The sequence below is a fragment of the Anomaloglossus baeobatrachus genome, chromosome 1 (assembly GCF_048569485.1).
Source record: "Anomaloglossus baeobatrachus isolate aAnoBae1 chromosome 1, aAnoBae1.hap1, whole genome shotgun sequence".
Lineage (NCBI taxonomy): Eukaryota > Metazoa > Chordata > Amphibia > Anura > Aromobatidae > Anomaloglossus > Anomaloglossus baeobatrachus.
In genome coordinates, this window is record NC_134353.1 from 477,688,274 (window position 1) to 477,700,348 (window position 12,075).

At 42.9% G+C, this 12,075-nt stretch overlaps 1 protein-coding gene across 1 annotated transcript in view; it reads left to right on the forward strand.

Moving 5' to 3' along the window:
• The window catches only part of JAK3 (Janus kinase 3), a 482,226-nt gene that overhangs the window by 177,728 nt on the left and 292,423 nt on the right, over window positions 1-12,075 (forward strand). Inside the window, exon 12 of the mRNA XM_075314904.1 lies at window positions 725-868. Coding sequence (XP_075171019.1) covers window positions 725-868 — 144 coding nt within the window. The remainder of the gene's footprint in view (window positions 1-724; window positions 869-12,075) is intronic.

Genomic DNA, 12,075 nt, shown 5'->3' on the forward strand with positions numbered 1-12,075 from the left:
GCCCATTACTACATAAAACTGTTTTAAAAATTTGAATTCTTAGCCTGGTGGCTTTGCTGCTTTAAAGCAGGTTCCCTTCTGGTGAGTGTATTGCAGCAGCGTTTTCAATCAAGGTAGGTAGGTGATCACAACAAATTGTCATGAAATAGCAAATGGATTTATAAAGTTTGGTGCAAAATAAAATTGATATTTGTTTAGAAATATCACTATAAAAATTGGATGTACTGTACAGTAAAATCTTTGGAAGATACCAAAAAAAATAAACAACAAGGGCAAAAACTCCAGTTCTTGATTACACTGATTTTCATAAATGGGACACATTACGGCATCTGATTCAGTTCCTATGCCAGTCTTGAAAAAAAGTCTCTGGAATGAATGTGGTGCCTCTTGGCTGCCATGATCCAGTTTTAATGTAGAAAGAATTCAGCTAAAATATATTACATTCTCGTGTATAAGTTATGAATTATTTTGGCTGCAATTAGCCCCCCTGTTTAAGTTAGGCCCACCTCTCACACACGTTTTTTCATAGTGCGTGGTGGGTTGGTATTGCAAAGGTTTTTATGTCTCGCCAAAGTTTGTAATTTTTTCTCTACACCTGAAAAGTGTCAGAAACAGAACAATGAATGAACCCTATGGGTTTAGGTTAATGTATTGCTCTAATAGTAGCACAACAACGTAGAATGGTGATGGCCATGACATTGAATGTCACTCAACTCTTTTTTAGTTGGAAAGCCAGGGAAAAGGCTCGTTCACCAAAATATTTCATGGGTTACACAGAAATGCTCATGGAGAAGAAGAGCATGAAGAAGAGCATGAAGTTGATGTTCTGCTGAAAATTCTTGATGCCACTCACCAACATTACCAAGAGGTAAAGATTTTATGGATTTCTTATATAGTATGGCACAATCATTGCTAATGTTACTTTTTTGTTTACTCTGGAGAAGGAGGAAAGAAAGCCTCTCAAGGAAAAAAATATATAAATACTGTATATGCCAAACAATTATAATTTTCTGGATCATCTAAATTATTTTACAATTTATGACTTTGTAGTGATAGCCATTAGTATAATTTTTTCATATAGTAAAATTGCTGTTCCTCAATAACATCTTTTTAGTTTAGAAAGATGAGTGAATGATTGCTTAACCCTTTCACAACAGAGCCTGTTTTTGCCTTCGGGCCAATTTTTTACATTTCCGACCAGTGTCACTTTGACATGTTATTTGACATGTTATAACTCTGGAACACTTCAACGGATTCTGACATTGTTTTTTCGGGACATATTGTACTTCATGATAGTGGTAAAATTAAGATGATATCTTTTGTGTTTATTTATGAAAATATTGTAAATTTGGTGAAAATTTTGAACATTTTCCAATTTTCAAGCTTTTAATTTTTATACCCTTAAACAAGAGAGTTATGTTACATAATATACTTAATAAATAACATTTCCCACAGGTCTATTTTACATCAGTGCAATTTTTGAAGCATCATTTTTATTGTTAGGAAGTTAGAAGGGTTCAAATTCATCAACAATTTCTCATTTTTCCAACAAAATTTACAAAACCTTTTTTTAAGGGCCACATCACATTTGCAGTGACTTTGAGAGGCCTAGGTGACAGAAAATACCCAAAAGTGATACTTTTATAAAACTGCACCCCTCAAACTGCTCAAAACTACATCCAAAAAGTTTATTAACCCTTTAGTTGCTTCACAGGAACCAAAGCAATGTGGAAGGAAAAAAAAATGAAAATTTTACTTTTTCCAGCAAAAATGTTTTTAGCCTCAAATTTTTCTTTTTCCCAATGGTATCAGGAAAAATTCCCTATAAAATGTATTATGCAATTTCTCCTGAGTATGCAAATACCTGTGGTGGAAATCAATTGTTTGGGCACGTGGCAGGGCTCGGAAGGGAAGGAGTCCCATTTGAATTTTTAAAAGCAAAATTAGCGGGAGTCATTAGCAGACACCATGTCACATTTCGAGACCCCCTGAGGTATCTAAACATTGTTACTCCCCCACAAGTGAGCCCATTTTGGAAACTAGACCCCTCAAGGAATATATCTACAAGTTTGTGAGCACATTGAATCCCTGAGGGCTTCACAGAAGTTTATAATGTTGAGCCATGAAAATAAAAAAATACATTTTTACCACAAAATTGTTACTTCAACCAGGTAGCTTTTTTTCACAACAGTATCAGGGGAAAAAAATGCACAATCTAATTTGTTGGTAAATTTCTCCTGAGTACGCCGATACCCCTTATGTGGTGGAATTCTACTATTTGGGCGCACGGCAGGGCTTGGAAGGGAAAGAGCACAATTTGAATTCAAAATTGGCTGGAGTCATTAACGGACATCATGTCGCATTTGGAGACCCCCTGAGGTATCGAAACATTGTTACTCCCCCACAAGTGACCCCATTTTGGAAACTAGATCCCTCAAGGAATTTATCTAGATGTTTGGTGAACATCTTGAACCTCTGAGGGCTTCAGAGAAGTTTATAATATGGAGCCATAAAAATAAAAAAAAATACATTTTTGCCAGAAAATTGTTGCTTCAACCAGGTAGCTTTTTTTCACAAGGTTATCAGGAAAACTGTACCATAAAATTTACTGTGCAATTTCTTCTGAGTACACCAGTACCTCATATGTGGAAGAAATCTACTGTTTGGGCATACGGCAGAGCTCGGAAGAGAAGGTGCGCCATTTGAATTTTAGAGCGCACATTGCTGGAATAGATAGTGGACGCCATGTTGCGTTTGGAGAGCCATCCATGTGATGGCTTGTTTTTTTGTTTTTTTGTGGGATGAGTTGACGTTTCTTTTGGTACCACTTTTATATTGTTTTTTATTCTAATTTTTGGTGGGTAGAATTAACATGAAACAGCAATTCAGGAATAGGTTTTTGGGATTTTTTTTTATGCCGTTCACTGTTTGGTAAAAGTAAAAACACAGCTTTATTCTTCAGGTCAGTATGGTTACAGCAATACCACATTTATATCTTTTCTTATGTTTTGCCGCTTTTACACAATAAAAACAATTTTTTAGAAAAAATAATTTTGTTTGCATTGCTGTATTCTCGGAGCTATAACTTTTTTATTTTTCAGCTTATGGAGCTAGGTGGTGGCTCGTTTTTTGCGGAACAAGATGTAGTTTTCATTAATACCATTTTTGTTTATGTTCACCTTTTTGATTGTGTTTTATTACACTTTTTTTCTGTGGTATGATGAAAAAGCATTTTTTTTTGCTGCATTCTTTTAAAACTGTTTGCTGTTTGACTTTTTTTACATTTTACAAGTAGTTTTTTTTTTACTTTAACGTTTTTCCTAGTCTCTATATGGGACTTTCCCTTTTCTTAGGCTGATTGTTGGTTTAATGCGTTGTCATGCAGCATAACAATGTATTATACAGGCAGCGTCAGGCTGAAGATCACATGTCAGACCCTGCTGCAGGCTGGATCTGATAGGCCACCGTACATAGCAGATCCGGAGGTCATCATGTGACCTCCAGCTGCCATGACAACCCTTGGCTCCCCCGTGATCGTGGCACAGGAGAGCCGGAAGAGGTAAGAGAAGCAGCTCACTGCTTTTCTGAAACATCTATGTGCCACGATTGCTATTGATCACAGCACATACACGATCGCAAAGGATTCAATTTGGTCCTGGTGATGTCTCAGGGCAGAACTACCATTCTGGACTGGAAACCCAGCAATGGCAGCATGCAGGAGGTTGTGATCCCCTCCTACCTGCCGACCGTGAAAATATGTTGGCTCTGTACAAAGCCCAGAAGAAGCCGATGTATATTTATCGTTGGTGGTCCTGTTAATTTTGTAATATAGACCCTATCTATATTTTACATTTTGGAAACATGGCCTTTTTTCTTTTGCTTTTATTTTTCCTCCACTCCCAAGAGCGATATTTTTTTGTCGGGAACAGTTGCCGTTTTAGATGACACCATTTATTTTACCGTGTACTGAAAAATGTTAAAAAGTTATAAGTGGCTGGAATCAAAGAAAATATAGAAATTAAGCTGTTGTTTTTTTAATTAACTTTAATGACTTTGACTGTCATAAAACATAAAACAAAATTACCAGGTCGCGTTTTCAAAAAACTGAAAACTTAGCTTTTTTTTTATTCCAATATATGCTAAGATACCATTTTTTTCTGTCAAAATAGTTGTAACTGGCTATCTTTATTGGTTTCATTTTGAAGTCCACACTACTTTCTGATGTCTTTTTATTCTATTTTCTGAGATGTGGCATCACTAAAACATAGAGATTTCAGGGCCAATTCATTGACTGGCATTATGCATGCCAGTCTTAATGAATGGCGTTCATTAGAGTAGCATGCGCCTAATTCATTATGAGGCAAACTCCCCTTAATGAATTGGGTGCATCGCTTACCGTAACTGGCATGTGCTGCAAATCAAAGACTGAAGTATAGTTCTGGAGTTAATTTTGCCACTAAAGGAAAGTTACTTTTCATTAGCTTTACAGGCTGGAGTAGCGGTATCCATCCATGCTATGGTCATATTGATGTGGCTGGCCGAGACTGACATGTACTTCCCAAATGTCTGTGACCCGGAGTTTTGAACAAACTTCCTTGACTGTCATGGCAACATTGAGCTCTGTTCAGATTGCAGATTCTGACACTCCATCCAATGGCTTCTCTGGTGTCTGGGATCAACAAAGGCAGACTTGGGCATCAACCTGCTGTGTGTTGAGTTATAAGCAGGCTAGCAAAAGTTATTCTAGACCCCCAATTCTCCTGTTTCTCTAGACTGTTATAATGGGGTATAGTGACTTTGGAGACTAATCATGACGTGATAGGTCCAAGTGTACCATTTCTTATTATATGCAAAAGTTATTCTCTGCTGGTCTGCTTGCTCCTTTAATCCTTTAATCCCATATTGTGGGGAGACCTATAACATCTGTTCCCCTCCTATTTATGCTGGCTGAATCCTTCTACCCCTGCCAGCTATAATTTATTTTATCTTGGTCTGTGAGGTGTGGTGTCCCAGACTCTCTGGTGAAAGTTTTGCACAAGTTGTGCTTATTGCTTGGAATGGTTGTAGAGCTTACCTGTTTTTTACCTCCTTCCTGCTCTTGTTTTTTCCTTCTGAAACTCTTACTGTCTTTACCTTTGTGTGTGTGCCCTGTGTAATAGAGTTTTGTTTTTTCCATGTCTATCTTTATCTGTGGGTTTCAACACACTCCTGAAGGGAGAGGGAATCAGATCAGGACTGGTCAGGAGCAGGGCTAGGAAAGAGGCTCAGGCCTTTCCACCCTATGATTATCCTTGAGGTTAGGGATAGCATAGGGCCCCCTAGCTTGAGGGTCACAATGTCACAATAGTTTTACACAACTTCCTAGTTGCACAAAAATATTGTGACTTATTGAAATTTTTCATGACAAAATTTTGAAATAAACATCTTTTTAAATCAGCTCCTTTGCATAACTTGAAGCTAGTGGAGCCAAATGCAAAATCTCCAACAGAGCCCTCAATACTTAAAAATATTGGCTTTCTTATATTGGACTTCCAAGTAACCTAAAAAAATCCTGATTAAAATGCAAGTTTATTTGAATAATCCTTAAAATATTCCCAATAACACAAGAACAAAGACAAGTAACAAAAAGGGGTCAGGTAAGCCCTTATACAAATTGATAATTGAGTAAAGGGACGGGGAGATGGGGCCTCTTGACCCTAGATAGAAAGTGTGCCGCTACCTATTAACGCAGGGTATGACACCTTAAGTTTCCGGACGCCCCGTTCCACGTCGACTATCCCTTTCCCTCACCCTACATAGGGAACATGATCCAAGAGGGAAAGGGGGCTGTCCCAAAATGGTTAGGATCTAACAAGATATAAACAGGTATGTATACTTATATTATTTCAATTAAAGGATTTAAAACAATACCCCTTAGTATACACCTTCAATTCGTGATCCAGATAATGTAATATACCTTACAACCACTAAAAACAAATTGGTTCAAAAATACAATGTACTGCACAATTTTACTCATGTGGTATGTATTCATTTGTCACACAATATGTCCCAAAAAAACAACCATAATCCTGATACAATCATGACAGGATTATTTACAATTAGCAGAAAATTTGCTACCACCCAATAATACTGTTATCCTAAATTTATGTGTCAATCAATAGCCCTTGTCACAGGCGGTACTAGACAATGAAATAGGATAACGCAGGAAGAAAAAGAAATAATCAACTTACCTGAAAGAGCAGGTCTTCATTAGAGATGAGCGAACCGGTCGCGGTTCGGCTCGAGTTCGGTTCGCCGAACGGAGGTCTCGTTCGAGTTTGGTTCGTCGAACGTTCGACGAACCACTCGAACCGCATAGGAAACAATGGCAGGCAATCACAAACACATAAAAACACCTAGAAAACACCCTCAAAGGTGTCCAAAAGGTGACAAACAACTCACAACACAACACAAACACATGGGAAATTGACAAGGATATATACTCATGCGAAAACAAAAGAGCAGGACAAGAAAAAAGAGAAGGAGACACAGATATAGGCATGGCACGCCCTTCTAAAATCATGTAAAACACCGCAAGGTGACTCAAAGCGGAGTCTCCCTTTTTTCCAAAAATTGGGCCCCACACACACCCACCCCTTCAGTGGCAGCACTTGTGCCCCAGTTGTACACTTCACAGGTAGATTTGCATCAAGCACATTCAAAAATACGCCATACTTAACTGTCCCCAGGATGACACCGGGGTAGGTAGCAAAGTCTTTCCTGATCCCAGCTCTGTGCATCTTGGATCATTTTTAAAAACAATGTAAGCAAGGGTTACTCCAAGCGGAGTCTCCCTTTTTTCCAAAAATTGGGCCACACACACACCCACCCCTTCAGTGGCAGCACTTGTGCCCCAATTGTACACTTCACAGCTAGATTTGCATCAAGCACATTCAAAATACACAAGCATTTACTCTCCCCAGGATGACACAGGGGTAGTAAATTCCTTGTGGATCCATGACTTGCTCATTTTGATGAACGTTAGTCTGTCCACATTGTCACTGGACAGACGCGTGCGCTTATCTGTCAGCACACACTCAGCAGCACTGAAGACACGTTCAGAGACAACGCTGGCAGCTGGACACGACAAAATCTCCAAGGCGTAAGTGGAGAGCTCTGGCCATTTTTCAAGATTTGAAGCCCAAAATGAGCAAGGCTCCATTTGCAAAGTAATGGCATCGATGTTCATTTGGAGATACTCCTGTATCATCGTCTGCAGCCGTTGACTATGTGTCAGACTTGTTGTCTCTGGTGGCCTTGCAAAGAGGGTCTAAAAAAATTATGAAAAGATTCAATAAAATTGCTGTTACCAGCACCAGATATTGTGCTACTGGTACGGGTAGACTGTTGAAGATGACGAGACCGTCCCATGTTTGTCAAGTTACAACTGGGAGATTCACTCCCTGCACCTGCACGGTTGTTTGGTGGAAAAGCCGAGCTAAGATCGAGTAACAGCTTCTGCTGATACTCCTGCATATGTGCGTCCCTTTCTATGGATGGAATTATGTTACAAAATTTGGACTTGTACCGGGGATCTAATAGTGTGGCAAGCCAGTAGTCATCATCACTTCTAATTTTGACAATACGAGGGTCATGTTGGAGGTGGGGCAGCAAGAAGACACTCATGTGTCTTGCGCAGCCATGCGGACCAAGTCCACGCTGTGTTTGTGGCATAGAGGTGCTAACCGTTCTTTCTTCCTCTGACATCTCCCCCCAACCTCTTTCAACTGAAATTTGACCAAGGTCTCCCTCATCCGCTGAGTCTTCCATGTCCATGGACAGTTCGTCCTCCATTTCTTCATGTTCTCCTGCACCTTCCTCAACATTTCGCCTGCTACCATGCGCCCTTGTTGATCCCTGTCCCCCATGGTCCCATGCCTGCCGCGTTGGTGATGATGAACGTCTGGACCTTGGTGATGTTGTTGTGTCTTGCGCATATGAATCCACCTGTAGTTCCTCCCCTTCCTGTTGTCTCACCCCCTGACTCCGAATAGTGTTTAGCGTGTGCTCCAGCATGTAAATGACTGGAATTGTCATGCTGATAATGGCATTGTCAGCGCTAAACATATTCGTCGCCATGTCGAAACTGTGCAGAAGGGTGCATAGGTCCTTGATCTGAGACCACTCCATCAGGGTGATCTGACCCACCTCTGCATCTCGTTGGCCCAGGCTATACGTCATGACGTATTGCACCAGGGCTCGCCGGTGCTGCCACAGTCACTGTAACATGTGGAGAGTCGAATTCCAGCGTGTCGCCACATCGCATTTCAGGCGATGAACCGGCAGGCCGAAAGACGTCTGGAGCGATGCAAGTCGCTCAGCAGCGGTGGTTGAATGGCAAAAGTGAGCACACAGTTTTCGTGCCCTGTTCAGAAGGCCATCTAGGCCGGGATAGTGTGTTAAAAATTGCTGGACAACAAGGTTCAACACGTGAGCCATACAAGGCACGTGTTTCACCTTGCCCAGGCGAAGGGCCGCACCCAGGTTTGCAGCATTGTCGCACACGGCCTTACCAGGCTGCAGGTTGAGTGGAGACAACCATTTACCAAACTCAGTCTCCAGAGCTGCCCACAACTCATCCGCTGTGTGACTCCTATTTCCAAGACATGTCAAGCTAAAGACCGCCTGATGCCGTTGCGCTCTGCTGCCAGCATAGTAATGAGGGGTGCGTGATTCCTTCTGCGCAGTTACAACGCTGGTGGCCTGACCAGGCAAGCTTGAGGCGGAGGTGGAGGACCCAGATGAGGTGGAGGAGGCAGAAGCAGTGGATGAACTTGGACAGACAGAGGATTGACACACAAGTCGTGGGGACGGCAAGACTTGTGCAGCAGACCCTTCACCATCTATCACCATAGTTACCCAGTGCCCAGTCAGCGACATGTAACATCCCTGTCCATGCTTACCGGTCCAAGTATCGGTGGTGAAATGCACCCGTTCACACACAGAGTTTCCCAAGGAAGCAGTGATGTTGTGTGCGACATGCTGGTGTAGCACGGGCACACCTTTCTTACAGAAGTAGTGGCGACTGGGCATCTGGTACTGGGGCACAGCGACAGACATAAGGTCTCTAAAATCCTGTGTGTCCACCAGGCGGAAAGGCAGCATTTCGGTAGCCAAGAGCTTACAGAGGGATAAAGTCAACCTCTTAGCTTTGTCATGGGTCGCAGGAAATGGCCTTTTTTTTGTCCACATCTGAGGGACAGAGATCTGGCTGCTGTGTGTAGATGGTGTTGAGTAGGGTGTCCCTGGAAAAATGCAGGTTTGTGAGGAAAGTGCAGGCGTAGACATGATGTTGCCTTCATCCAACGTTGGTGCTATCGATGTCTGAGAGAGCTGTACACACGTACTTGTTTCCCCTTCCAAACCAACTGACGACCTACCAAGCAAACTGCCTGTTGCGGTTACAGTGGTGGAAGTTGTGTGTGGAAAACCAGGTGTGACAGCTGTCCCCACAGTCCTAGAAGATGAAGAGTGCGTGGATGCACTGGAAGGGTGGATGGTTCGCGCCGCTAGGCCGTATTGCAGCACGGTGAGCTTCCCACTGGGACATATGATATTTATTCATGTGACGATTCATGGAAGAAGTTGTCAAACTGCTGAGGTTTTGCCCTCTACTAACAGAATCACGACAAATTTTACAGATCACATAATTTGGGCGATCTTTTGCTATGTCAAAAAAGGACCAGGCTAGGCAAGGCTTAGAGGGCATGCGACCTGCTGATCCACCCCGACTGGTGCTCAGAGGCACAGTGGTGACTGAGGATGCAGTTGTAGACATGCTACCAGTACTCCGACTCTGTCCAGGAAGGCGCAAGGTAACTTCGTCGTCAGTTGCATCCTCCTCCACCGTCTCTGTTGACCTCGAGGGCCTGACTGTGGGTTGACAGTAGGTGGTAATGAGTTTGAGTGTGCAATGCAGTGGTGCTGCAAATAGCTTTGCACCAGTGGGACACTAATGGAAGTCCAACAGCCACTTTTAGGATGCCACTAAGTTTACTCAGTGTTTGCTAGTATAATGGCTTAGTAACATTGAGTTTGAGTGTGCAAAGGGCAGGAGGGTACAGTGGCAGGGTTGTGGGTCTGGGTAGAGGAAAGGAAGCCTCCCTTTCTATCCTCCTAATGGGGAAATGCAGCGAGGAAATCCCTGACCTTAGCTACACAGACGCTGTCATCTTGTGTAACTGTTAAAATCTGTTTTCACGGACCTGACTGTCACCTATGGCTCTGACCCTGCCGGTATTAGCCCTTACAAGGACTAATAGAAACTTCTATCCCTATTCTGTATAGCGCTGTGTATAGAGCGTACACAGCTGTATCGGAGACAGGAGCTACGCCAGCGGTGACTGACACCAAGACGCAGAAGGCAGATAATGGCGTGCTGGAGGAAAATGTCCGTTTTTATAATGCATGGACATGTGACATGGACATCCTATCACACATGCCGTTGCTTCTCTGGCTAAAAGTCCACTTAGCTGTGTGTGTGTCTGGGATTGGCTGACATGCTGGCCCGCCCCACTACACGCGCGCTTAGGGAAGGAAGAAAAGAAAAAAAAATAATAAATGTCGATCGCCATTATCCAAACAGCAGTGATCTGAATGCGCTGTTGCCGCACACTATACGCTGAAATTTCATAATAGTGTGAGTCACAGAGTGACTTACACTATTACAGCGGAAAGCCAGGTAGTAATTAGCTTGTCTTTTTGCTGCTAGAACCGTTCTCGAATGTATCTAGAACTATCGAGCTTTAGCAAAAAGCTCGAATTCTAGTTCGAACTAGAACAGCCCCCAAAATCACTCGAGCCGCGAACTGGAGAACCTCGAACCACGAACCGCGCTCATCTCTAGTCTTCATCCCTGCCTGGCCTCTTTGCGTTTCTCCTTTCCCATTAGAGGTTGGTCAGGAGGCTTGGGGAGATGACAGCGAATCCTGTAAGGTGGTGATTAGAGTTGAGCGCAGTTCGTGGTTTGTAGTTCTCCAGTTCGCGGTTCGAGTGATTTTGGGGGGTGTTCTAGATCGAACTAGAACTCGAGCTTTTTGCTAAAAGTTCGTTAGCTCGAGTTACGTTCGAGAACGGTTCTATCAGCAAAAAGCCAAGCTAATTACTAGCTGGCTTTTCGCTGTAATAGTGTAAGTCACTCTGTGATTCACACTTTTATGAAATTTCAGCGTATAGTGTGCGGGGACTGCGCGTTCAGATCACTGCTGCTTGGATAATGGCGATCTCCATTTATTATTTTTTTTTCTTTTCTTCCTTCCCTAAGCGCGCGTGTAGTTGGGGCGGGCAGCATGTCAGCCAATCCCAGACACATACACAGCTAAATGGACTTTTTGCCAGACAAGCAAGGGCATGTGTCATAGGCTGTCCATGTCACATGTCCTTGCATTATAAATACGGCAAATGTCCCTTCTGGACGCCATTATCTGCCTTCTGCGTCTGGGTGACAGTCACCGCTGATGCAGCTCCTGCCGCCGATCCTGCTGTGTACGCTATACACACAGCACTCTGCAGATTAGGGATAGAAGTTTAATTCAGCCCTTTTCAGGGCTCATTTCATCCGGCTCAGATCCATAGGTGACAGTCAGGTCCGTGGAAACAGTTTTTAACAGCTACAGATAACAGTGTCTGTGTAGCAAAGCTCAGGGACTTCCTTGCTGCATTTCACCATTAGGAGGGATAGAAAGTGAGGCTTCCTATCCTCTACACTGACCCACAACCCGGCCACTGTACCCTCCTGCCCTTTTTAGCAAAGCCATTTTAATTGCAGAGTGCTGCCAGTTAGTGCCATCCAAAGAGTGGCTGCTGTCCTCCATTATTGTGGCACTTGTGCCAAGCAAGTCCCACCACCTCTGCATTCTCCCCTCCTGCACATTTTTGCAAAGCCATTTTAATTGAAAAGAGTGCTGCCAGTTAGTGGCATCCTAAAAGTGGCTGTTGTACTTCATTAGTGTCCCACTGGTGACAAGCTATTTCCAGCACCTCTGCATTGCACCCTCAAGCTCATATTTACTAAGCTATTATAATTGCAAACTGTGC